The following is a 27740-nucleotide window of genomic DNA, read 5'->3' as shown; positions in this document are numbered from 1 at the left end:
TCCACTTCACTCCCTCTCCTCTCTCCCCTCCCCAAGCCCAGAAATGGCCAAAATGCAATTTGCAATCTTTATCACAAATTGCTTTACGGCCGTTTTAGGAATATCGCACAGCTTAATGCCAGGAAAAAAGGTGTAGTTATTTCTGGCGTTTAAAAATGTGTGATAGATTCTAAAAGATGGAGAAATTTATATGTTAGCTGATTAGGGAACAGTAATGCAGTTAGAATAAACTGACTCTCCAGGACAGTTTTTTCTGTTTTCTTACTGAAACTCCCAAGGTTATTCTTATCTTTTAATAGAATAATTGGGGACTTTGTCTGACAATTTAGAACAGCAAGGATCAATTTTGAAAGACAAGACTGAGACGAGAGAGGGAGCACAAGAGCAGAATATGATGGTCTAGAGAAGGACTCATGTAAGGCCACAAATTAGAGTCAACAAAGCCAGAGTCTAAGAGCAAGATTAGGAAACAAGGCAAGAACATTATTTGGGCCAAGCTTGGGCAACATAGTGATTGTGGGTCTGCAGTATGACAAAAGCCATACCAGAAACAAGATGGCTACAGAAGAACTGGGAGGACCAAGCAGGCAGTCCAAAAGGCCCATTGAAGCCTTCTGGTGGCGGACAGACAGAATTGTCTAACAGGTCCTGACAGGAACACCTTCAACAAAACTGCAAGGGGGTCTTTGAGCCGGTGCGCAAATCAGAGGCCCAATGATTTCCCTGCCCCTTTCTCAGCACAGTTTTCCTGTTAATACAGAAACCCATGCCAGAACAGGGCCTCTGACATGCACACCAGCTTAAAGGCCCCATGCAAAGTTTCAATGAAATTTCTTTCTACTATTTGTGTGGGCCCAGCTAAAGAGAACTGGAGGCAGATCCCTGGTTGATCTCTGCAAAGGGAAGAGGAAGATCTAGGAGGGACAGCTGGGATGGGGGAGGCTGCTAGACCCCTCCTACACCAATGATTTCTGAGTGAGATGACTTCCTCTCCCAAACCCTCTGATCATTTCTGAAGGATACCCCCAAATGTATCTATGGATGCACGTCTTTTTTATATTTCATCTTGAAGCTAAGAAAGGAGCAAGCTTTTTGTCTTCATACCAGTGCTTGATAATAAAGACATACTTCAAGAATTGCCTGGTTTTGCGACCATCACTTCCCGACGACTCTACTCCGCTTACCGTTTCTTTTCTGCGGCTCCTCCTGCTCTTCATGGACGCCTGGCTGCCACGGCATCTGCCTGCCATCCTCTCCAGCGTACCCAGACCGGCTTGGGCGCTGCCTCCCGCCATGTTCTACAGGTACCTTTAGGGTGCGTGCGCCGCGCGGCCCTCTTTCTTATTTCCTCATTGGCGCGTTCCTCAGGAGTGTCCCCCTGTGATGACGTCACGCTGCCTGGATATTTAAGCCTACAGTTTATTGCTAGCCGTTGAGTTAGCAAGGGGGGATTCTTACGGATGGGATTCGCTCTCCATACCCAGCTATTCTGCCTCTCCAACTTCCATTGGACTCTTTCTGCTAACGGGGTATCTGCTCCTCGGGGGCCTCTTTTGCTTCTTTCAGGTCGCTATCAGGTAACCGGTACTTGCTCCTCAAGGGCCCATGTTCCCTGACTCGCTGCCTGCATCTGTCTCCTCTTCTACTTGGAAAAATTCACTACAGACACCATCAGTGAGTACTACTATCATCCACTCCTCAGAGCTGTCTCCCTGGAACCAGGTACTTGCTCCTCGAGGGCCTGCCTCCGTTCCAGCGCCAGTGCCATCTCCTATGTGGAACCGCTTTGCTAACGAGTCTCCCTGCTCCCAGGGATCTGGTACTTGCTCCTCGAGGGCCAGCTCTCCCTCTCTCGGGGCTTCTCCATGTTTGGGACTCTGTGAGTGTTCTATTGTGCTCATTCTCTCAGTTCTCTCCACTACAGCACTGCTACCGGAGGAACAGCTGTTCCAGCGCCTGGGGAATACTAGCCCAGCCGGGCTACATCTTCTACTCACTACTGCCACCTCTGGTGGCTTCTCAAACTGTCTAAATAAAGATAAATCTGTGTTTGTGTGTCCAGAGCTGAGCCTGACCTGTGGCCCCTCATGGGACTTCCCCCCCCCACCCCCCCATGGGCATGGTCAGCTGCCACAATGTCCATGGGTCCACCCAAACCTCACTAATTATAACACCTGGGAAGGTGCAGCAGAGTGTATGCCGTTCCTCCCTCTTTTCAATTTCCCAGTTATTTCAGGAGAGAGGAATATTTTTGCTTCTGGTCTAGCTTTCTGAGTTGGGGGATGTCCTGGTATTTTTTACACTCTTACAGCTGAGAGATGAAGTTTCAAGCTATTAATACATCCATTGTTAGCTGTTGAAACTATGATCTTTAAAAGATCTCTGTCAAAAAGTAGATTTAAGCAGTAGAAGCTAAATGCATTCTCCCCTTGACTCGAGAGTGGGATCCAGAGCTGGTATGGCCTCTTCTCTAGTGGCTTTTTGTCACGGAGAAGGGAATTAGCTGGATGGGATATTTCCCCAACAGGAGCAGAGCCAGGCACTTGAGCAGAGCTGGACAGGGTCTTCTGCCTGATCAGCCATCTCCCCTTTGGGTTGAGCCCACAGGTTCTGGTAGCCAGCAGGGCTTTCCTGGCATGTTACATGATAGCAGTCGGGCAGGGCAGTAATTGGAGATATGACTGGTACTGAAGGCAGAGCTGGAGCTGAAGATAAGGGCTGAATCTGGAGACAGGCAGGAGCTGGGGATGAGGGCTGTAACTAGAGTCAGGCAGGGGCTGGAGACAAAGAGTCCAGTGTTTTGTTTTAATTTTATAATCACTCTTCTGTTTATAATCGATCAGGTGATAAAAAGGAAAAACAAAACAACTCTTTATTTTAATTTGAGACAATATGTTAGGGTACATAACTTGTCTAGATAAACAGGATACAGTAAATCTCTCCTGTTAACTGTCAAATTTTCATCATTTATATATCTCAATAACATTCTACATTTTAAGAAAATGCCTTTGCTGAAATTTAGTCCAGGATTTCTGGGCCTGTGATGTACCCAAGTCAGTGCGCTTAGTTACCAGGCCTCTGGTGAAGGAAGAACAGGCAGCTGCCACCACTCTCTGCCTAGTGGCTCTCTCCAAAGCAACTAACTCAGCCAAGACTACGAATCCTCTTCATGGGAGGAAGAGGAGGAGTCCAATCTTTTGCTGCTCTGGAAACATTTTTGGAAATAGGAGACCACAGTGTTGTGAAGATGCCTCCAGTTCTTCTCCAACTGGAAGAAATGTCCTTCATCTGGATAAATCTGCCAAAGAAAGCAATCCATAGAAAAGAATATGTAAACATTAATTTTGCTTTCAGTAATATAGTACTGTCCCCTTGAAACCAGCTATAAATGTTGTGGGCAAGCATTGTGCCAGCACCTTAAACACAGTTCTGCCCGTGCATCTCAACCAATTTAGCATGTGTAAATCCCACCTGGCCACATGTGGCTCGCCTGACTGTCTTTTATTGAGGACCTTTAAATCGGCAATATAGTTGCTGGCAAACCAACTTAGTTTTTGGGTACTTGCCAGATTCTTATGGCCTGGATTGGCCACTGTTGGAAACAGGATGCTGGGTTTGATGGACCCTTGGTCTGACCTAGTATGGCATGTTCTTATGTTCCTCAGTTTTCCCCTTATGTATGCTCAGACGGTTCCCCCTCCAACCATCCCTTTCCCTACCCACTCTTTGACATGCTATAGTCACAGAGCACAGGCACTATGAGCCAGTAGTTGTCTCCTCCTCTTGTGGGCTTCCTGTTTGAAAAGGAAACATTTTTATTTATTTATTTTACTCAGTTATATACCACTTAGAAGGAGTTCAAAGTGGTTTATAATATACACATGCACAAAAACAATACAAAATAATTTAACATTCCTAGTATAACCTAATACAGAAAAGCAAATGACAAACATAAAACAATACTAAGAAAAGAAAAACAGAAAAACCAGAAACAAATATAAATGACCAATAAAACGACAGATCAACTACTGTTTTGGCTCCTACAAGCTCCACTAGATGTCTGTTCCAGGTGGTCATGACTCTTCTGTTGCGTCGGAGGTGGACCCTTGGGCCGAGGTGGGTTTGACGCAACCCGTAGGTAAGGACCTACGGGTCCCCACCGTCAGCAGGTGGAGTGGGCTGACAGACAGAGGCTGCTGGAGCTTCACCTATACCAGTCCTCGTTCCCCACGGGTTGAGCCTTTGGGTGCCGGGGCCAGCAGGACTTAGGTGGGCCTCTGTATGTAGTTGCAGTAGGAGTTAGTTCAGCCTAGAGACAGCAGGTGAGAAATGGTACAGTCTTACTTTGGACTGAGTAATGTCCTGGAAACTCGGGCACCAATGGAACGAAGGCAGACAGGGGGGCGCTCGAGCAAAAGCAGGCCAAAGCCTGAAGAAACAAAGTCCAGGGAGTAAGCTGAAGAGGCGTCCCATGGTAGGCTTGAGTCAGGGCTGGTGGCAATCCGAAGGCAGTGGCAAGCAAGGCTGAGGTCTGATCACAGAGATAGTCAAGAGCGTAGTCAAGCAAGGCAGAGGTCTGATCATGGAGATGGTCAAAAGCGTAGTCAAGCGACGTGGAGTTCTGGGTCTGGAGATAGGCAATGCGTAGTCGGACCAAGCAGAGGTCTGGGTCTGGAGATAGGCAGTAGCGTAGTCCGGCGAGGCAGAGGTCTGGGGCTGGAGATAGGCAGTAGCGTAGTCCGGCGAGGCAGAGGTCTGGGTCTGGAGAAAGGCAGTAGTGTAGTCCGGCGAAGCAGAGGTCTGGATCGGAGATAGGCAGTAGCGTAGTCCGGCGAAGCAGAGGTCTGGATCGGAGATAGGCAGTAGCGTAGTCCGGCGAGGCAGAGGTCTGGGTCTGGAGATAGGCAGTAGCGTAGTCCGAAGCAGAGGTCTGGGTCTGGAGATAGGCAGTAGCATAGTCCTGCGAAGCAGAGGTCTGGGTCTGGAGATAGGCAGTAGCGTAGTCCGGTGAAGCAGAGGTCTGGGTTTGGAGATGATCAATGTCATAGTCAGGCAAAGCAAAGTTCGTGTAGTCAATCCGAAGCATAAAGCAGGGTAGGAATGAAGAGACAGGAACCAGGAACAATGAGGAACAGGAACGCAGGGATGAGATTAATCTCTAGGAAGCAACGAGTACTCGACCAGCAAGGAGACCTGTTGCAGGTCCACGCGGAGAGGCCCGACGAGAAGTGAAAGCAGGACCGGGAATGCTGGGACTGTGGCAGAGCTGGAGGCACTGGGGGAGGCCCGAGGACGGAGCTGATGGCCCACTGCCGCCCGCGAGGAGGAACCAGAGGCTGGAGTCACTGTAGAAAGGTGAGGGGGCCGTGCCTCGGGTCTGCCACGGACGGCACGCGTAACACCTTTAAGTGTAATAGTATTTATTAGGGATGTGAATCGTTTTTTGACGATTTAAAATATTGTCCGATATATTTTAAATCGTCAAAAATCGTTAGGGCCACGATATAATACCAATTCCCCCGATTTATCGTCAAAAAATCGTAAATCGGGGGAAGGGGGAGGGCAGGAAAACCGGCACACTAAAACCCCCTAAAACCCACCCCCGACCCTTTAAATTAAATCCCCCACCCTCCCGAACCCCCCCCCAAAATGCCTTAAATTACCTGGGGGTCCAGCGGCACACTAAAACCCCCTAAAACCCACTCCCGGCCCTTTAAATTAAATCCCCCACCCCAAATGCCTTAAATTACCTGGGGGTCCGTAGCGGTGGTCCGTAGCTTAAATTACCCCCGAGTCCGTAGCTAAATCGGGGGAAGGGGGAGAGCAGGAAATCCGGCACACTAAATCGTGGTGTCTTCAGCCGGCGCCATTTTGCAAAATGGCCGCCGCAAAATGGTGGCGGCCATAGACCAATACGATTCGACGCAGGAGGTCGTTCCGGACCCCCGCTGGACTTTTGGCAAGTCTTGTGGGGGTCAGGAGGCCCCCCCAAGCTGGCCAAAAGTTCCTGGGGGTCCAGCGGGGGCCCTGGAGCGATCTCCTGCCGCGAATCGTTTCCGTACGGAAAATGGCGCCGGCAGGAGATCGACTGCAGGAGGTCGTTCAGCGAGGGTTCCTGCTGAATGACCTCCTGCAGTCGATCTCCTGCCGGCGCCATTTTCCGTACGGAAACGATTCGCGGCAGGAGATCGCTCCAGGGCCCCCGCTGGACCCCCAGGAACTTTTGGCCAGCTTGGGGGGGCCTCCTGACCCCCACAAGACTTGCCAAAAGTCCAGCGGGGGTCCGGAACGACCTCCTGCGTCGAATCGTATTGGTCTATGGCCGCCGCCATTTGCGGCGGCCATTTTGCAAAATGGCACCGGCTGAAGACACCACGATTTAGTGTGCCGGATTTCCTGCTCTCCCCCTTCCCCCGATTTAGCTACGGACCCGGGGGTAATTTAAGCTACGGACCACCGCTATGGACCCCCAGGTAATTTAAGGCATTTGGGGTGGGGGATTTAATTTAAAGGGTCGGGGTGGGTTTTAGTGTGCCGGGGGTGGGTTTTAGGGGGTTTTAGTGTGCTGCTGGACCCCCAGGTAATTTAAGGCATTTGGGGAGGGTGGGGGATTTAATTTAAAGGGTCGGGGGTGGGTTTTAGGGGGTTTTAGTGTGCCGGTTCACGATTTTAACGATTTTAACGATACTCTAAACACCCAAACGGCGACGATACGATTCCCTCCCCCTCCCAGCCGAAATCGATCGTTAAGACGATCGAGGACACGATTCACATCTCTAGTATTTATTCATGTTAGCGAGATGCAGCCATTTGCCAAATGCACATTGTAAAGGTTGCACACGTTTTTTAACTCCCGATGCATGAGCTTACTGCAGCAGGAGTTAAAAAAACTATATGGGTGTTAAAAATGTGTCCTTAAAACCAGTGCACATTTTATTAGCTCCCAGATTACTGGATCGGCCTGAATGTGGGTAAAAAGTACCTGCGGGGTTCCCACCCAGGCTCCCAGTTTTGATTATTTACCCCTTGGTTGCAGACTCTGAGAAAGAGGTGTTAGTGAGGAGGACGACTATGAAGATGTGCAAGGCAACACTGTAAATTTTGCTCTGCTGTAAGTAGTAGGGTAATTGAGTCGTCTGTGAAAGTTACAAGAGTTTCTTTAAACTTGTTGGCAACACAAACTTGTATCCACAAGATGGCACCAGAGAATGAATAGATTCAGATTCAGATAGCTTTATTGGCCTGACAGTTTTAAATGTGTTGCCAAAGTAAGATGCAGCATTTCTGGGCTGGTATTTCAATGGTTTTCAGCATTTATTTCTAATCAGTCTCAGTGAGTTCAAATTGATAATACTTTTTCTTCTTGGTTTCCGATTTTAATCGGTGTCCCCCCAGGGGTCAGCATTATCCACAGTGCTGTTTAGCATCTATATGGCACCTATATGTAAAATTGTTGGCTGGTATCTGTGCAGGATATCGGTTATATGCAGACAATATTCATTTCTTCATTCCAACATGTTCTTCATAGCCTGAAATATTCGAAATATCTATCTGTCTGCTATTATAAGTTCTTTATTATAAAGAACAAATTAATTATTCTGTCTCCTTGTGATTTATTTGGTTCATATTCTTCTTTTTCAGGGACTTCAAAGAGGATTATATTTAGGTATTATAAGTATTTCCCCAGGGAGTTTACAATCTAAAGGACCTGATTTAAAAAAACCATTTACACACTTAAAATTGGGTTTTCCATGTGTAAATGCACTTTACCTTTGTAAGTGGGCTTTTGAAAAGTACTACAATATATGTCCTTGAATTGTCCATAGGATATTCACATGTAAGTGCACTTTATACATGTAGATGGATTTTTAAAATTGCTATGATAGTATGTTATGGGGTAGATTTTAAAAGAAGCGCGATCAGCCTACTTTTGCTTGCGCATCAGACTCAAGCAAAAGTACGCTGGATTTTAGTAGATACGCGCGGAGCCGCGCGTATCCACTAAATCCTGGATCGGCGCGCGCAAGGCTATCGATTTTGTATAGCCTGCGCGCGCCGAGCCGCGCTTCCTCCCCCCGTTCCCTCCAAGGCCGCTCCGAAATCGGAGCGGCCTCGGAGGGAACTTTCCTTTGCCCTCCCCTCACCTTACCCTCCCTTCCCCTACCTAACCCACCCACCCGGCCCTGTCTACACCCCCCCCTTACCTTTGTCGGGGGATTTACGCCTCCCGGAGGGAGACGTAAATCCCGCGCGCCAGCGGGCCTGCTGCGCGCCGGGCCGCGACCTGGGGGCGGGTACGGAGGGCGCGGCCACGCCCCCGGGCCGTAGCCACGCCCCGTACCCGCCCCCAAAACGCTGCCGACACGCCCCCGCAACGCCGCGCGCTCCGGCCCCGCCCCCCGACACGCCCCCCTCCGAGAACCCCGGGACGTACGCGAGTCCCGGGGCTCTGCGCGCGCCGGGAGGCCTATGTAAAATAGGCTTCCCGGCGCGCAGGGCCCTGCTCGCGTAAATCCGCCCGGTTTTGGGCGGATTTACGCGAGCAGGGCTCTGAAAATCCGCCCCTATATGTATACATGTAACTTTTTTTTTTTTATACCTGAGGCAATGGAGGGTTAAGTGACTTGCCCAAGGTCACAAGGAACAACAGTGAAATTTGAACCCTGGTTTCCCTGGTTCGCAGCCTACTGCTCTAACCATTAGGCTATTCCTCCACTCCAAATTAGGGATTTATATTCACTTTCCTTTTGAGCCTCTCTCCCTTCACTTTCATACTTTGAAATGTCCGTATACAAATACTAGAAATCTAAAAAATAAGATAGAAGAGTTAGAATGTATAGCACTGAATGAAAAGGTAGATATAATTGGAATCTCAGAGGCCTGGTAGAAGAAGAATAACAAATGGGACAGTTTGATACCAAGGTACAAATTATATTGCAGTGATATAATGGATCAAAATTAGTAAAGGGGTGGCGCTATATGTTAAAGAGAGCATCGTCAAACAGAATAAAAGTTCTGCAGGAAACAAAATACACTATAAAATCTTTATGTGTAGAAATTCCATATGAGAAAGGGAATAGTAGTGAGGGTGCACTAATGTCCTCCTGGCCAGAATGAACAGACAGATAATAAATGCTAACAGAAATTAAGGAAGCTAAAAAAATTAACAACACAGTAATAATGGGTGATTTCAATTACCTTGATATTGACTGGGTAAATGTCACACCATGACATGCTAAGGAGGTAAAGTTTCTAGATGAAATAAATGATTGCTTCATGGAGCAGCTGGTAACAGAACGACAGATAGGGAGCTATTTTAGACCTAATCTTTAGTGGCATGCATAATTTGGTGCAAGAGATAATGGTGTTGGGGCCTCTTGGCATTAGTGATCATAACATGGTCAAATTTGACTTGGTACCTGGAGAGAGGACACTATAGAAATCTACTGTGATAGCATTTAACTATCAAAAGGGAGACTGATAAATGAGAAAATGGTTAGGAAAAACTTAAAGAGCCGTGCCAAGTTAAGAATTACATCAGGCATGAATATTATTTAAAAATACCATCTTGGAAGCCCAGATCAAATGTATTCCATGCATTAAAAAAGGTGGAAGGAAAAATGGCTGCCAACATGGTTAAAAGGCGAGGTGAGAGAGGCTATTGTAGCCAAAAGAATATCTTTCAAAAAATGGAAAAGGGATCCAAATGAAGAAAACAGGAAACAGCTTAAGCACTGGGCAGTAAGATGCAAAGCATTGATAAGGAAGGCAAAGACAGAATTTGAAAAGAAGCTTGCTATCTAACTCATAATAAAACCTTTTTCAGGTACATTTGAAGCAAAAAGCCTGTGAGGGAGTCAGTTGGACCATTAGATGAGTGAGGGGTAAAAGGGGCACTAAGGGAGGACAAGGCAATTGTTACGGAGTGTGGATCCTTGGGCCAAGGGGAAGTTGGTACCACCTGTGGGGAGGAGCCCCACAGGTCTCCACCATTGGCAGGTGAGGCTAATGGGAAGTCTGAGACCCCGTTGACGCTTCACCACTATGAGCCCACATTCCGCTCAGGTTGAACCCTTGAGTACCGGGGCCAGCTGGACTTACGTGGGGCCTCAGGAGACAGAGTCCAGCTGCAGGTGTAGCTCTTAGCAGGCAAGGATGAGCCAAAGGTAGGAGCTGGCAAGGCAAATGACATGGCTGGAGGTTGGGTGTAAACTGAGGTCTTGGCTGGCAGCGTGTCTCGGAGGTCAGGTACAAGTAGAGGTCTTGGCAGGCAGCGAATCTCGGAGATCAGGTACAAGCAGAAGTCTAGTCAGTCAGAAGCAAGAATACAGGAACGGAACTATCAGGAACACAAGCAGGAGCTGAGCCGGGAATCAATCAGGAGCCGTGGCTAGGCAAGGGTCAAGTACAGGAGCAGGAACCAGGAACAAGGGTCGAAACAGGAACCAGGAGTGAAGACAGGATCATGCACTAGCCACGAGGAACAAGAAAACCTGTAGCCATGGCGGGCTCTGACTGTCAGGGCTCGCCTAATATAGGCCCAAGCAGATGATGTCACAGGGAAGAGCTGGCAGCCTTAGCGTGTCGCGGGCCCTTTAAGTAACCAGAGAGGCACGCGCGCCTGGGAAGGCTAAATGGGAGGAGCAGATGGCAATGGCATCTGGCAGCAGGGCCGTGAAGAGGGGGGCAGCACAGGAGCCGCTCCCCTGCATCGCGGGGAAGACGGAGCCCGCCCCTGGCAGGGCGGGGGGCCAGGTAAGGGAGGCCAATTGCGAGCTCTTTGGCCGGCCGGCACAACAGCCATAGCAGAGAGAGTAAATAAATTATTTGCCTCAGTCTTTACTGAGAAAGATGTAAGACAGATACCCATGCCAAAAGTGATATTCAAATGTGATGATTCAAAGGAAATGAATCAAATCTCAGTGAACTTGAAGATGTAATTGAGCAAGTTGACAAACCAAACAGTAGCAAATAACCTGACCAGATAGTATACATCCCAGAGTGCTGAAAAAACTGAAAAATGAAATTGCAGACATTAGAGATATGAATCGGAACAGGAATTGGTTCTGGTTTCGGATTTGTGGACCATCGGGAAATAATTTTTCCCGTGGTCCAATCGTCGTTTTTTTTTTATCGGCTGAGCCGATAACCCAAAAACACAGCCCGACCCTTTAAAATTAGTTCTTTAGTATCCCCCCACCCTCCAGACCCCTCCAACCCCCCCCCCCCCCAAACTTTTAAGTACCTGGTGGTCCAGTGGGGGTTCCGGGAGCATTCTCCCGCTCTTGGGCCGTCGGCTGCCAGTAAACAAAATGGCGCCGATGGCCCTTTGCCCTTAGCATGTGACAGGGTATCTGTGCCATTGGCCGGCCCCTGTCACATGTTAGGAGCACTGGATGGCCTCGACCACGCCCCTGAAACGCCCCCGGGCCGGAACCACATCTGCGGCCCCGCCCCTGGATGACACGCCACCGCGAATCACCCCCGACACGCGCCCCAGGAAAGCCCCGGAACTTACGCGCGTCCTGGGGCTTACGCGCGCCATTGAGCCTATTCAACATAGGCTCGGCGCGTGCAGGGGGAACTTGGGGCAGGTTTTCGGGTGGTACGTGCTTATCTTACGTGCTTACCCCTTTGAAAACCTGCCCCATTATCTATGTCATGAATTAAACCATTGTGATCTTCATTTGGAACGACGGTATATAAAATGGCCAAATAAATAAATAAACGTTAACATTTATGCGTATAACTCCTTTGAAAATTACTGGCTTAATGTGAACAAGGGCAAAGAGATGCGCTTAGGGAAGGGCAATCCAAATTATAGCTACCCAATACAAGATTCCACATTGGGAGTCACCACCCAGGAAAAGGATCTAGGTGTCATCGTAGATAGTATGTTGAAATCCTCGCCTCTGTTTGTAGCGGCGGTCTAGACAGCAAATAGAATGCTAGGAATTATTAGGAAAGGTATGGAGAATAAGAGAGGAGGATTTATCCAGCTATGAGGCAATCACTGATATCCAGTTAAATTATCTGGCTAAGTAGCAATTTTCTTATCTGGGTAAGTTAGACCTACTCAATAGCAAGTCTAAACTTAGACAGACTTATTTGCCTAAGTAATGCTTACTATGGGGATATTCAACAGGATTTCTATTTACCCCAGAATAATGTAATTGTAAAGCTCACTCTATGCTTATGGCCAGGGACACAAGAACACTTAGACTTAGTAAAAAGTATAATGTATTTTTATTAGTCAATATAAGTGTTCTCGGGAGATGCTGGGTACTGGGTGCCCTTAGTCTTACAAACTGACCAGCATCTCTTCGTATACAGGAAGTGATCCTTCTTTTATAGATAACATACAATATTTTGGAAGCTTCTAGACTTGTGTGACTGCCCAAAGAATCATTTACATAAGTTGTGATGTCAAATGCACGATTAGATCATCCCTAACTATCCCTGATTAGTTTCTTCCCAGGAGGTGTGGCCCATTTCCCATGGCTTTCTTTGTTCTGTTAAACTCTTACTGGTCAAGACAACTGCAGGAGGTCGTTCCGGACCCCCGCTGGACTTTTGGCAAGTCTTGTGGGGGTCAGGAGGCCCCCCCAAGCTGGCCAAAAGTTCCTGGAGGTCCAGCGGGGGTCCGGGAGCAATCTCCTACGCTCCTGCTGTCAGGAGACAAAAAAACAAAATGGCGCCAGCGCTACCTTTGCCCTGTCATATGACAGGTCAAAGGTAGCGCCGGCGCCATTTCTACAACGCATGGAGGTCCGAGAGTAAAAGATCACACCGGGACCCTTCCTCTGGACCCCAGGTAATTTAAGGCATTTTGGGGGGGTTCGGGAGGGTGGGGGATTTATTTTAAAGGGTCGGGGTGGGTTTTAGGGATGTTTTAGTGTGCCGGTTTTCGATTTACACGATTTACACGATATTTAAAAAACCCAAACTGCGACGATCCGATTCCCTCCCCCTCCCAGCCGAAATCGATCGTTAAGACGATCGATCACACGATTCACATCTCTATTGAGAAACCCGATGGTCCGAGTTTGTTCTCTCTTTGTAGTAAGCTAAGGCTCTTTTGCAATCTAGTGTAAGCAGTAATTTTTCCCTATCATTTGCATGAGGTTTAGGAAAAAAGATGGGTAGTTCTATGGTTTGATTGAGATGAAATTGAGAAACCATCTTTGGTAGGAAGGACGGGTGAGTTCGGAGAACCACCTTTTGGTGATGAAACTGTAAATATGGAGAGTAATGGACCAAGGCTTGTAATTCACTGACTCGTCGTGCTGATGTTACTGCAACTAAGAATACATAGAAACATAGAAAATGACGGCAGAAGAAGACCAATCGGTCCATCCAGTCTGCCCAGCAAGCTTCACACTTCTTTTTTCTCATACTTATCTGTTTCTCTTGGCTCTTAATAACCTTAGGTTCTATTTCCCTTTCACCCTCACCATTAATGTAGAGAGCAGTGATGGAGCTGCTTCCAAGTGAAATATTAAGTTTGATTAGTTGGGTAAGCGGCAGCATAGTTCTCTGCCGTTGAAGCAGAGAGCTATGCTGGATATGCATTGAAAGTGAAGTATGCCTTGAAAGTCACATTAACTATCATCTAGTATTGAAATGTCTAATAATTGGTAATTCAATAAGCCTAATAATTGGTAATACCTATAGCCCATGAACCCATCCCTGGTTTTTTGTTGTTTTTTTTTTCTTTTTTTAATTTGGAGATGGCAGCCCTCCATGCTTCCACTCCGTGAAGGTGGAACACCAACCACTGGCCACTTGCATCCTGCTCCATGAATGCCTCTGTGACTACTGCCGATCCGTGCAGTGTTTTGCTGCCTCCTCTTTATACGCTTCCTCTAGACCTGATGCATCCACAGTGTTTATCCCATGCCCCTTTGAAGTCCTTCACAGTTTTGGACTTTACCACTTCCTCCGGAAGGGCATTCCAGGCATCCACCACTCTCTCCGTGAAGAAATACTTCCTGACATTGGTTCTTAGTCTTCCTCCTTGGAGCCTCAGCTCGTGACCTCTGGTTCTGCTGATTTTTTTCTGACGGAAAAGGTTTGTCGCTGTCTTTGGATCGTTAAAGTTTTTCAAGTATCTGAAAGTCTGAATCATATCACCCCTGCTCCTCCTTTCCTCCAGGGTGTACATATTTAGATTCTTCAATCTCTCCTCGTATGACATCCGATGAAGACCCTCCACCTTTCTGGTCGCCCTTCTCTGTACCGCTTCAATCTTGTCTCTGTCTCTTTGTAGATACGGTCTCCAGAACTGAACACAGTACTCCAGGTGAGGATCCCCAAGGACCTGTACAAGGGGATAATCACTTCCCTTTTCTTACTCGATATTCCTCTCTCTATGCAGCCTAGCATTCTTCTGGCTTTTGCTATCACCTTGTTGCATTGTTTCGCAGACTTCATATCATTAGACACCCCAAGGTCTCTCTCCTGCTCCGTGCACATCAGCCTTTCCCCTCCCATCGAATACAGTTCATTAGGATTTCCACTCCCCATATGTATGACTTTGCACTTCTTGGCATTGAATCTCAGCTGCCAAATCTTCGACCACTCTTCCAGTTTCCTTAAATCCCGTCTCATTCTCTCCACTCCTTCCGGCGTGTCCACTCTGTTGCAGATCTTAGTGTCGTCCACAAAAAGACAAATCTTACCTTCTATCCCCTCCGCAATGTCCATGTGAGGTATTTAATGTGTGCCGAGTCCATGGGTTCAAACGGGCAAAGCATGAGCTGCTCAAGAACTATGTTGAGGTTCCATGGAACTGGAGGTTTTGAGATCGGAGGACGAAGGTGAGTTAACCCCTTAATGAAACGAGATAGTAAGGGGTGATTGGAGATAGGAATATTGTTAACTGGTCTGTGATATTTATTTTATTTATTTATTTATTGGTTTTTATATACCGCCGCTTATCAAGATATCACGTCGGTGTACAGAGAACATATTAACATACGGAGCAGCCTTGGAGGGAACGGGGAAAGCCATCGGGCTTCCCCTAGGGCTCAGCGCATGCAAGGTGCATATGTGTGCACCCCCTTGTGTGCGCTGACCCCAGATTTTATAACATGCGCGCTACCGCGCGCATGTTATAAAATCAGGTGTACATTTGTGCTCGCACAAATGTACCCCCTCCCCCCGTGCGTAATTTTAAAAATCTGCCCCTATGGTTTGACATCGCAAATAGGATACAGAGAAGTCACATGAAGACCCGAGTGTTGAATTTTAAAAATACGGACTTTGTCGAAATGGGGAAGTTCCTGGAGGTAGAACTAGATGACTGGGAGAAAATGGGACAGGTGGAACAACAGTGGGCCAAACTAAAAGGAGCAATTACAAAGGCAACAAATCTATATGTTAGAAAAGTAAACAAAAGTAAGACAAATAAGAAACCAATCTGGTTTTCAAAGGAGGTGGCTGAAAAAATAAAAGCAAAAAGAACAGCGTTCAAGAAATATAAAGGATTCCAAAACCAGAAACACAAGGAAGAATATCTGGAGAAACTGAGGAAGACAAAAAAGTAATCAAGAAAGCAAAAAGTCAGGCGGAAGAAAGGATTGTCAAAGAGATAAAGCGAGGAAGCTTGACCAGTGGTCAAAGGTATGGCAACTGGGATTCAGTGCCAAGAAGTGCAGAGTCATGCATCTATGGTGTGGTAATCCAAAAGAGCTATATGTGATGGGGGGTGCACAAAGCAAGAGAGAAACCTTGGGGTGATAGTGTCTAGTGATCTGAAGATGGAGAAGCAATGTGAAAAGGTAATAGATAAAGCCAGAAGAATGATGGGCTGCATAGAGAGAGGAATAAACAGTAAGAAAAAGTAGCTGATGATCCCCTTGTACAGGTCTTGGTGAGGCCTCACCTGGAGTATTGTTTTCAGTTCTGGAGACTGTATCTCAAAAGGGGCATCTTCTTAGTGTTTGGGTAATTGCCAGGTTCTTGTGGCCTAGTTTTGGCCTCTGTTGGAAACAGGATGCTGGGCTTGATGGACCCTTGGTCTGACCCAGCAAGGCAATTTCTTATGTTTTTATGTTCTTATGACAAAGTAAGGATGAAGGCGGTCCAGAGAAGGGCAACAAAAATGGTGGGTGGTCTCCATCAAATGACTTATGAGGAGAGATTGAAGGACCTAAATATGTATATCCTGGAGGAGAGGAGGTGCAGGGGGGATATGATACAGACCTTCAGATACCTGAAAGGTTTTAATGATGCACATTTGACAAACTTCATCCGTTGGAAAGAAATCAGTAGAACTGGGGGTCACGAAATGAAACTCCAAGGAGGACGACTCAGAACCAACGTCAGGAAATATTTCTTCATGGAAAGGGTGGAGGATGCCTGGAATGTCCTTCTGGACGAAGTGGTGAAGACAAAAATGGTGAAAGATTTGAAAGGGGCATGGGATAAAAACTATTGATCCCTAAAGGTTAGAGGATGGAAATGAAGAAAAGAGTGCTGGGGGCTAACTTGCTGGTGTGGTGGTTACTACCCTCTTAACCAATAAGCCTTCTTACTGTTGATGCAACACCATTATTGCTCTCTGATGCAACTCCATTGTTCCTCTCTGTTGCAACTCCATAGTTGCTCTCCGCTTTAATTGCAGGGAGAAAAGAGGAAATGGGGAATTAGATTTAGCAGCAACCAACAAGGACATTGAATTTTATGGTTTGGAAAAACAAATAAGCAAGGGGGGAGGGGGAAACAAATAAGCATGGAGGTAACTTGCTGATGCGACTGTTACTACCTTTAACCAATAAGCCTGATACTTTTGATGCAACTCCAACATTGCTCTCTGCTTCAACGGCAAGAAGTAGCAGCGAATTGGACTCAAGTCAGCAACCAACAAGGGCCCTGACTTTGACGGTTTGGGATACTGAGTATGAGGGTGACCTGTATGGCATGGCAGATGCTACCATAAGCTTGCTGGGCAGACTAGATGGACCGTTTGGTCCTTTTCTGCCATCATTTTCTGTGTTTCTATGAGTGGAATGCATATCGATTGTTTACTCTTTTTCAAAAAGTACAAAAACTAGGGTCATGTAATTGTTATGCGTGCCATCCACGGCATACCCGCAGCACGGCACTCTCACCTTTCCACAAGGACTCCAGCCTTTGATTCCTCCTCGCTGGCGGCAGTGGGCCTCCAGCTCCGTCCTCGGGCCTCCCCGGTGCCTCTGGCCCTGCGACAGTTTCCAGCCTTCCCGGTTCTGATGCCACTACTCGTCAGGCCACTCCGCGTGGCCCGCAGAGAGACGCCACCACTCACACCGTGACCCTCCCTAGGTGCGCGCGCATCGCTGATCCTTATGTTGGGACCGCGGCAGGAACCTAGCCGCGGCCCTGGATGATGACATCAAACTATTCACAGTATTTAAGTGCAGACTCCGCTCCCTAGCATTGCATTTGCAAGAGGTCTCCTTGCTGGTCGAGTACTCATTGCTACTAAGAGATTAGTCTCTTCCCTGCGTTCCTGTTCCTTGTTGTGCCTGGTTCCTGTTCTGCTTATGCATCGGATTGACTTCACGGACTTTGACTCTGCTTTGCCTGACTATGCTATAGCCTATCTCCATGATCAGACCTCTGCTTTGCCTGACCACGCTTCAGCCTATCTCCGTGATCAGACCTCAGCCTAGCTTGCCATTGCCTCTGGATTGCCGCCAGCCCTGACTTAAGCCTACCATTGGTCACCTCTTCTGTCTACTTCTTGGATGTGGATTCATCAGGTTTCGGCCTGCCTTTGCTCGAGTGCCCTCTGTCTGCCTTCATTCCATTGGCGCCCGAGTTTCCAGGACATTATCCAGTCCAAAGCAGAACTGTACCATCCCTTGCCTGCTGTCACTGGGCTGAACCCATTTCTCCTGCAACTATATACAGAAGCCCACCTAAGTCCTGCTGGCCCAGACACCCAAAGGCTCAACCCGTGGGGAACGAGGGTTGGTATAGGTGAAGTTCCAGCAGCCTCTGCCTTTCAGCTCACTCCATCTGCTGACGGTGGGGACCCGTAGGTCCTTACCTACAGGTTGTGTCAACCCCACCTCGGCCCAAGGGTCCACCTCCGACGCAACAGTAATGAAGTTACTAGGTAATAATATAATTGAATTATGGGATTCATTGCTGGAGGATGTGATAAAAGCTGTTACTGTAGCTGGGTTTAAAAAAGGTTTAGACAAGTTCCTGGAAAAAAAGTACATAAACAATTTGGGGAAATCCACTGCTTATCAGCATGGAATCTGTCGACATAGGCACCAACTCTGTGGGTGCTTGAGCACCCCCAATACTGTTTCCTGCATTCCTGCAGCACAGGGCTGCCAGGGAAGGCAGGAGGTATTTCTGTCTCCAAGTTACTGCTCCCACCTCCCCATGCAGTCCATTGGCTGTGGAATGTCTGACCAATGGGCTTGGGGGAGGGCAGGTATTGCACCTCTGTCTCCCAGCTACTGTTCCCACCTTCCCCTTCAACCTATTGGCTGACTGTGGAATGTCTATTCAATGGAGGACTAGAGAGCAGCAGCAGTTGAGGACAGGAAGGCTTCCTGAGATGCAGTGGAGATGGGGCAGGCTGCCAATAGAAGGGCTAGAAAGGAAAGGGGGACAGAAGAGTTATAAACAGGGTGTGAGAGGGGCTGAGAGAACTGCTGGGAATTGGTTGTAAAGGGGAGACTGGCTGGGAAAGGAACTGAAAGAAGAAATTCTGGCTGGGAGAGAAGGAGCTATGAGGGGAAGAGGGACTGGAAGAAGAGTTGAGGGAGAGGGTGAGAGAGGCATGGAGAATTGCAGAGAAGGCTGACAGAGGAGACATGGGATGTGAGAAGGGAAAGGGGGATTTAAGCTAGGAGAGAGGACATAGGGTGTGATAAGAAGAGGAGCAGGAGTGAGTGGTTGGATGAAGGGTACTATAAAAGGAAGAGATGTGAAGAGGTCTGGGAAAGGAGCTCTGTGGATGGGGGTGGGGAACTGATAGAGATGTAAACCAAGAGAAGGATTGTGAGAAGAGAGAGAATCATGATGGAGGGAAGAGGCAAGAAGAGGTGAGGAAGGATATGGAAGTGGCAAGAGGGGGTGAGACCAGGAGGAAGTGGGAAAGACAATGATCTGTGGAGAGACAGCTGGTGGAGAGAGAGAGAGTTATACACATGAAAGAAAAAAACAAACAAACAGGAAGACTAGAAAATAAGCTTTAAAAGAAAAAGGAAGGTCTAAGGCAGAGAGGAAGCTGAAAAAAGCCAAGAGCCTGCAGAGACCAAGGATAGATTCAAACGACAGACACAAAGGTTGGAAAATAAGTTATTTTAAGTTTGGTGACTATTTCTATGCTAGCTGGGCAGGATCAGAGGTGGGGGGGGGGGGGGGGGGGGGGGCAGATGATATCTGCCCTTGATTCCAGCCACCAGGGTAAATAAGGTATTTTACTGAAAGCAATGGGAATGGGGAAGGAGTAGTGGCCTGTGATATCATGGGCTCCAAATCTCTCTTAATAATTGGCAGCTCCAGTATTAAGGGGCTGTGTCAGGGCTTAAATTGAGATGAGCATTGCTCCCTTTGCTACAAAAGTAAATAAAACATTCCCCTGTTATATCCCATAGGAGACAGCAGTTTTCTCTGGGGTTTCCAAATCGTGGCTCAGGAGCTGCTCAGGACATGCAAGTAGTGAAGTGACTTATATGAACTCTGCAGGCATGGGATTGGCTCTGGACTGGAACCTGAGAAAGGTGAGCAGAGCCTGCCAGTGAAGGAAAGCCCAACATGCTGATGAGGGATGGGAATCAGTGAAGGGGTGGGTGATCCCAGCCTGCAGAAGACTGCATCTGGCTAAGGAGGCATGAGGAGAAACCCGTCGGAGAGTGCAGGGATGGGAAGAAGGACTGGGGAGGACAGGTCGGTGGGAAATGGGGAACAGAGCTGAAAGAGGAGAATTAACCCTCCTCCCCAAATATAAAATTCAGAGTATTCCTCTGCAGGAGGGGGAGAATTAGGAGAGCAGCAAGGTAAGGAGGGGAGAGTGAAGGTAGATTAGGAGAATGAGAGAAAAGGAAGGTTGAGAGGGTAGAGGAAGAGACTGAAGTGGATGGGGTGGGGGATGGAGCAGGAGGGAGGAGACTGGTGAGAAGATTGAACTGTGGGACTCTGAGTGCTTCCCTGGCTTTTGTTTTGGCCACATGAGGCTTTCTTATGTTCACATTACTTGCTCCTCTCTGGACATTTAAATACAAGCTGGTCAGTCATATTCATAACCCACTGTGTTCTGTTTTTTTCTTTTTTTGCAGAGGGTGCTGAAATTTGCGTTGAGTTCAGCATCCCCAATCATTTTCAAAAGTTGGCTTCCATGTCTATTGACTTTTTGGGATCCTGCCAGGCACTTGTGACTTGGATTGGCCGCTGTTGGAAACAGGATACTGGGCTTGATGGATCCTTGGTCTGACCCTGTAAGGCAAATCTTAAATTCCTAACAAGTGCCTATGAGCACTTAGTCCTAGTGTGCCTTATTACATCAGCCTCTGTGTAAGCTCAGCAACAGAGAGGCGCAATCTGTCACAGCACAGATTATGTATGAGTCAGGTGGGCACCTGAAACCCAGCACAAGCAGAAGTGACTGAGCAGCCAGTGGTTAACATGTCCCGCTACCTGTGTTGTGGTATTGGCATCCGCCAGCATCAGATGGTTCAGAAGCTCCGCTGTGTGCTGAAAATGGACATTAGCTAAAGGGGAGAAAGGAGAGGGAAACTGTCACTCTTCACACATCTCTCCTCACATACACACCCCTGGCCTCTTTTATTTCAATATTTCTGCACTGCAATTTTATCCAAATAGTCTGTCCAAACAATTACAAAAAAACCAATCTTGTTTTCCCCCTCTCTTTTCCTAATCCCCAGTTGCCCGCCCTTGTTATAATGTAACTTTTGACTCTGCCAATATCTGCCTCTTGTAATATGTTTATTGGCTACGTTATTGTTAAAACTTTTGTTCGATGTAAACCGAGTTGATTTGATCTGCATCAAGAAATTTGGTATAGAAAAGCCTTAAATAAATAAATAAATAAATAAATAACATAGAAATAAAGGTTAACAAATAGAAAACAAAAAATATGTAAGGTGATATTTTTGTATTGGACTAAATGGATACATTTCTTGACAATTAAAATAAGTACTAAATCACTGAAGGCCAAGTTTGATGCCTGGCCAGGACCCAGCTCCAGCTCCAGCTCCCAGCTCCAACCGAGCATGTTTCAGAGGCAGCGTGTACAGCCCCTCAGCGAGGGAGGGGCTGATTGGGAGACGTAGTATCTGAACTTGGGGTGCCCTCACACCAGTTTCTGGAGAGAGCTACAGTGTGTGGACCCTAGCCAAGAACCATCACTGGATTTGATTGAGCTAGAAGCCCAAAGGAGCAGGAGGAAAATGCTGCATCCTAGTACCACAATAGACTTAGGAAGTCCCTATTCAAAAGCCATTTCGATGGCTAACTGTTGTGGAGCGCTAGGAGAGCGGTCCCACTTACCAAGAGATGTGTGTTCTTGGGCCACGGCTCGACCCCAGAGGAACTCCAAAGAGGTGCCGCGGTAGGCGAGGCTTGCCCGAGCATGGGCTAGACAGGAGCGAGGCTGGACAGAAGACTGGAGATACTGACCCTCCTCCGGACCTGCACGCTTTGGAAGACCAACAATGCAATGATGGTCTTATGAACAGTCCTCCGACCGTTCCAAGCCATTTCGGACCTGCTGCAGGGTACGGCAAGAAGCGGCAGGCCGGATGGAGGCCAGGGCAGCGAAGACCGAAACATGGAGATACAGACGAGACTCAGGAACGAGGTACTTGGAAGCACAGACGAGACTCAGGAACAGACGTAGACTCAGGAACGAGGTACTTGGATGCACAGACGAGACTCGGGTATACGGACAATGGCACGATCCCTCAGGGCACCCTATTCAGCCAGTACTACTGGTCTGGTCACGGACCACCCTGTCCTACATCCGCGGGAGCGAGACCAGCGCAGGAAGGAACGAGGTACTTGGCTTTCAGAAAACTCAGGAACAAGGTACTTGGCTTTCAGAAGACTCAGGAACAAGGTACAAGGTTTGCATCATGAAGCACCCTACTCAGCCCGCCCGTGGGGCTGGTCGCAGACCACGACATGGCTTGCCGCGGGGTACCAAGCTTACAGAAGACTCAGGAACAAGGTACTTGGCTTTCAGAAGACTCAGGAACAAGGTACAAGGCTTGCATCATAAAGCGCCCTACTCAGCCCGCCCGTGGGGCTGGTCGTGGACCATGACATGGCTTGCCGCGGGGTTCAGGAGAGCAGGACAGAATCACGGACTTCAGGATCAGGAGAAGCAACATCAGGGCTGGGTCATGGACATCAGGAACAAACATCTGGACTGGAACACGGATACTGGATCAGGAGACAGACCTTAGGGCTGGAACACGGACATCTGGAACAGCAGATGAACATCAGGACTGGAACGTAGACAATAGGACAAGACAAGGAGCTCCAACGAAGAACAGTAAACACAGGACCTTGAAGACGTGCTGGAACAAGGACGACTCCTGGAGCGAAGGACAGCAAGATCCCAGGAATGACCAACTCTTTGCGAAGGCAAAGCTGGAATGGACGCTAAGCCCTTTTGTAGGGTTGAAGAGGAGAACGCCCAGAGGACCCTGGGAGAGGCTTCAGTGTGTCGGGGAAGGCACACGTGGCAGCGGAGGAGCCGGCCACATGGGGGAGCTCCCGGCGGCCCGACCCTGCCGTGCAGGACCGGAGGCAGTCGGGGACGAGCCAGGTGACGGCGGCAGGCCCGCCCGAAGGAAAAGACGTCAGCGGCCTGACTGGCCGCGTGGAGGTAAGAGCCTGCCCGCACTCCTCACGGGCAGGATCGCAACAGTACCCCCCTCCTCAAAGCCCCCCCTCAAGTCTCTTATCAACAGCTTGAGAAGAAGGCGGTACTCCATATACCGTCAGGGGCAATCAAGGATCCAAGGACAAAGCTGGAACTTCTTGGCGAGAAACTGTAGCGAGAAGAATACTTGGGCAGAAGACAAGACAGAAGGGGTCAAGGTCCAGGCAAGACGAACACAGAACATGGAATGTTGAAGGCGCAGTTCAGACAGGGTGCAGGGTACAGAACAGCATCTTGGTTCAAGGATCAAAGTGGCAGAGGCAAGGCTCCATCCAAGACTTGGCTTTGAACGGAAGTCCTTAATACTTCTTAAGGCTGAAGCTGTAGTGCAGGTTGGAGTAACCAGGCGAAGACTAGACGCTGGGTTGACGGGTCCAGGAACTTAGCACTTCAGTGACTCACGGTGGATGCATGGATTCAAGGTAGCAGTTTGAGATGCGGCAAGGATTACTCTTGGTATCACTAGAAGATGTAAGGCTTCCCACATTTGGTTCAAATTGGATTTAAAGCATGGGGGGACACTTGGTGTTGGGGACCAACCAATAGTTCAAGGATCAGAGCTTAGAGTATTGGTGATCAGATGGCTTGGCAGTCTCTAGATGACAAGTGTGACTTGCTAGTATGCGTTAGTTCAAGATGACAGGTGGAAGACTTATTCACTGCTGGTGGTCACGGATGGAATTATGCCTGACAAGGAACGTTGGGTGAAGTCCTTTGGTTAGTGATTGGACTCCCTAGCGTAGACATATTACCAAGGTTCAGGTTGGTAGAAATGGTAGTTCAAAGTCACTGGTGGTAAGACTCAGGATTTAAGCAGAGCAGAGGTATAGTAGGCTCGAAAGTTCTGTAATTCCCATCTTAGGAGTGGGCCCCAAGGCTGGGCAGAATCTTAGCAGTGCTTGGTTAGTTGACACTCACACTAGAGTGGTCCTAGGCAGATGGTAGGAGGTGGACATCCTCTGGGCTACTGAGAGCAAGCTGGAAGTAGATGTACTTTGAAAAGGCACACTTGGACAGGCACCTTTACTTGGATGATGAAGCTTGCAGCGAATTCCAGAGAAGAGGTCGCTGGTCTTAAGCTCGGGGTGATGAGAGAGGCAAGCATGTGGTAACTGGAAGCACTGAAGAAACTGAGCGGGAAGAGTGAAAGAGTTTGCTGGTTCAGTTTGAAGAGATGATCGATGCTCCAGGCCCCATTGGACGGATGACCACAGATGGGGTGCAGGCGCCTCCTGCAGGTCGTCTGGAGAGAAGTGCCACAGGTTGGTGAGTTGAAGACATCTCTTGCAGGATGGTGAACTTGATGGACGAAATGTGCAGGATTCCAGGAAGATAAGCTCTATGGAGCAGGTGAGTCCAGTGAGTAGAACAAGAGTACTCAGAAGAAAATAAAAAAATTCTGGACGAGATGGTCGTGTTGAACAGGAACCAGATGCTGCAGCTTGGAAGATGGTGGTGAACCTGGGTGAAGGCGCCTCCTGCAGGTCGTACAGCAAGTGTACCCAGGCTAAACAAAGTCTCAAGAAGGCACTTGGTGGAAGCAGGTGCTAAAGCCTCTAGCGGTGGGGGAAAAACAAAAAATTCAAGCAAGCTGGCGCCTCCAGCAGGTCGGTAGATCACAGCGACAGAAGTTTTTTCCTTTAAAAAAAAAAAATCTTTTGGCAAAGAACTCCGGAACTAGGCATGGACCCATCACAAATACATGAACGCCGAACACAGGCCTTCGCAATCTGCTTTACCCTGCGGCAGGTCCAAAAGGGCTTCGAACGGTCGGAGGACTGTTCATAAGACCATCATTGCATTGTTGGTCTTCCGAAGCGGGGCAGGTCCAGAGGAGGGTCAGTATCTCCAGTCTTCTGTCCAGCCTCGCTCCTGTCCAGCCCATGCTCGGGCATGCCTCGCCTTCTGCGGCACCTCTTCGGAGTTCCTCTGGGGTCGAGCTGTGGGACCGCTCTCCTAGCGCTCCACAACAGATTGCGAAGGCCCGAGGAGACGCCGGCAGGCAGCAGGAGCAGCCCTGGAGGAAGGCAGGCTGCTGGAGCGGCTCCATGCCGTGAAGACAGAAGCAGGAAGCAGAAGATAACTGCAGGCACCGGCAGGGACGGCCTCCCTGCCGGGCAAGGACCCGAGCAGCAGTAGGCACCGGCAGGGACGGCCTCCCTGCCGGTTGAAGACCCTGGCAAAGCAAGGTCAGCTTCCTTGCCTCCGGAGGATTCCGGGAAAGGCTTCAGTGCGTCGGGGAAGGCAGATGCGGCAGCGGAGGAGCCGGCTGCATGGGGGAGCTCCCGGTGGCCCGACCCTGCTGCGTAGGACCGGAGGCAGTTGGGGAGGAGCCCGGCGACGGCGGCAGGCCCGCCGCAAAGGAGAAGATGTCAGCGGCCCGACTGGTCATGAGGAGGTAAGAGCCTGCCCGCGCTCCTCACGGGCAGGTTCGCAACAGCTAACTCAAAGATTATCCATTTAAATGGCAAATTAGGAATATTCAGCCACTTATCTGGTTAAATTATAGCCGGATAAAAAAAGATGCATTCCTGGGGCGTTCTGAGGAGGGGTTTACATATCAAGCTAACTTAGCCGCATTTCAGAAATATCTGACTAAAGTAGCTGGATAAGATTAGGCCTGCAGCAAAGTAGATTTAAAGTTATCTGTCTTGGATAAGTAGCATTTGTCAACCAAAAAAATTGAAGAGAAAATAAAGGGCCTGCGGCTCGATTTACACCTTGCCCACAAAGTTAAAGATCAGCCATTGTGCTGTGCTTCCCCTATCCCAATCTCCTTATACATTTGTAAAAATGTGCTGGAGCCCCCTCCCCCCCCCAGCCCTTTTCCTGGTTCTTTCTACAATAAAAACTGTTGCTGCCCCTGGACCCTTCCTCCTCCCTATAATTGAAATATAAATATCCAGCACAGCTTACCCTTATCCCCGGAGTCTCCCCCCATTTCCCCGAACCCAAAAAAGTGCTGTGGGGAGCGGGATCAGAACTTACCCTCTCCCCGCAATCCCCAAGCACAGCCTCTGCGTACGCTGCGCTGGAAGCATAAACTACACACAGATTACCATTCCATAATAATATAATAGCTTTGATTTCTACAGTTTGGCACAGCCTAGAAGGGAGGCAGATTTTTGCAGTTTTTATCCAATTAACACTGATTTCATAATTTTTTCCACTGGTGTTTATCAGTTAAAGCCTAAACACACAAGCCCTAATTATATATTTGTGTGTGTGTGTACATAATATTGTCAACATGATTTATTTCCTAATTTTTCACTATTTGTACTGTCTCACATACATCTCCCCAGCCTTTGCACAGGACACACTGCCACACTTACCATCTCCAGTTCCATGGATTAAAAGAAATTGTTGATCTTTCAGTCTGTAAGCATCATTCAATAAGGACGCCACCTGAGAAGAAGCAATGAGATGTCAAGGGTTGGTTGAAAAGTGTCAGAAAAAGTCGTACTTCATAGCGGCAAGAGGAAATGTTTCATCATACGCCAGAACTAATCAACCATGATGATTAGCATAAGCAATAGTTATAGCACAATAGCTCTACAATGACTTACTGTTCAGAGATTGCCCCCTCCCCTCCAGCATGATTCTAGTCTGGTCTTCAGGAAAATGGTACTGCCTGCCACCTCCTGGTGCCTCTGGGAACCAGTTTCAAAAAGTGCTGCCCAGCACACATTCAAACTGCAGAATGAAGCTGGCAGGCAGAAGAGACAGACGACGCTCTCCTCCTGCCAGCCAGAGAGATGTGGGGAGTGGATCACCTGGCAGAAGGTTGGGCATTTGCAGAGGGCATGGAGGTTTAGTTAAGAGAGCAAGAAGATTGCATTGTGGGAAGAGGAGATGAAAGTGCATGGAGAGGGGGAAGAGCCCCACCAAAGTAACTGGATGCAAATACCCCCCCCCCCCCCTCACACATATACACACACTAAAAGCCCTCATATTGCAACCAGCCCTGCTTAGCACTCCTCCACCTTCTCTGCGCCCTCATATTTATTTATTTTAAAACATTTATTATCTGCCTACAAAAGACCCACTGTGCTAAGCAGAGTACAACAATAATAATCATACATGTCACAAAACTAATACAGCATCATAAATATACCTAAAAACTTAGAAAAAAAAATAAAACAGCATATGCTACTCCTACTGTTTAAAAGTAGCTCTGGATGAAGTTAGACCACTTTCACATACCGTATACGCTGCCTCTTCTTGAGATGGCATTCCCAAGTACCTCTCCGAAAACACGGAAGCTAGGTAAACGGATAAATAATCAGTCATTCCAGGATATTCTTGATCTTCTTGCCGGCCCATTTCTGAGATCCATGGGAGGAAAGTTGGGTTCAATCCCCTGTATCAATTAGGGAAACAGCTTACCATAGAGTCTGAAGTCTGTAATGGGAGCTACTGCCACACCACACTTCAACAATGCATCTGTTACTGCCAGGAGTTTAAGGGTTAAAACCCTCCATATGCCTATAAGAAAGGAGAGTTTATTCAGGAGTCTCTGTTTGTTAAAGTATTAGTGAGAAGTGATGAGACAATCCAAAGCAGAATCTAGTGACAATCTCCCCCACTCCCTTAACCATCTTGCTTTATGGGTACAGTAACTCCCCAAAACTATTGTATACTGGAAATTATTCAGATGTCCGTGAACCCCCTCCCCTCCCCCCACCCTGGGAGGTGGGGAAGAAGAGTATACTGGAAAGGTTATGAGACCCCGACTGTAAAGATAAGTAAAACATCTGTTGAAGAAATGAGTCAGAGTCTCAGGATAGGGGGGTTGTATGCGACTTACAGTGAAATATCACTT

General features: G+C 48.2%; 1 protein-coding gene across 1 annotated transcript; it reads right to left on the bottom strand.

The window, feature by feature from the left end:
* Positions 1–2890: 2890 nt before the first annotated feature.
* On the bottom strand, positions 2891–27399 carry LOC115087472 (inactive dipeptidyl peptidase 10-like). Its single transcript, XM_029594696.1, has 5 exons — positions 27305–27399; positions 27122–27180; positions 26251–26323; positions 20647–20720; positions 2891–3298 (listed from the first exon to the last, which is right to left on the bottom strand). The coding sequence occupies exons 2-5, from the start codon at positions 27149–27151 to the stop codon at positions 3155–3157; spliced, it is 321 nt and encodes a 106-aa protein (XP_029450556.1). The 5' UTR covers positions 27152–27180; positions 27305–27399; the 3' UTR covers positions 2891–3154.
* Positions 27400–27740: the final 341 nt, after the last annotated feature.

The sequence above is a fragment of the Rhinatrema bivittatum genome, chromosome 3 (genome assembly GCF_901001135.1).
Source record: "Rhinatrema bivittatum chromosome 3, aRhiBiv1.1, whole genome shotgun sequence".
NCBI lineage: Eukaryota > Metazoa > Chordata > Amphibia > Gymnophiona > Rhinatrematidae > Rhinatrema > Rhinatrema bivittatum.
This window is presented reverse-complemented; position numbering and strand designations above follow the sequence as displayed.

Bases quoted from the DNA above. Each gene is read 5' to 3' on its own strand.
- LOC115087472 (XM_029594696.1), bottom strand. From the start codon at position 27,151: ATGCCATCTCAAGAAGAGGCAGCGTATACG. The intron at 20,721-26,250 runs GTAAGTGTGGCA...TCTCCCCTTTAG, and splicing joins AATCCATGGAACTGGAGATG to CTAATGTCCATTTTCAGCAC. The intron at 3,299-20,646 runs GTAGCGGGACAT...TTTCTTTGGCAG, and splicing joins ATGCCAATACCACAACACAG to ATTTATCCAGATGAAGGACA.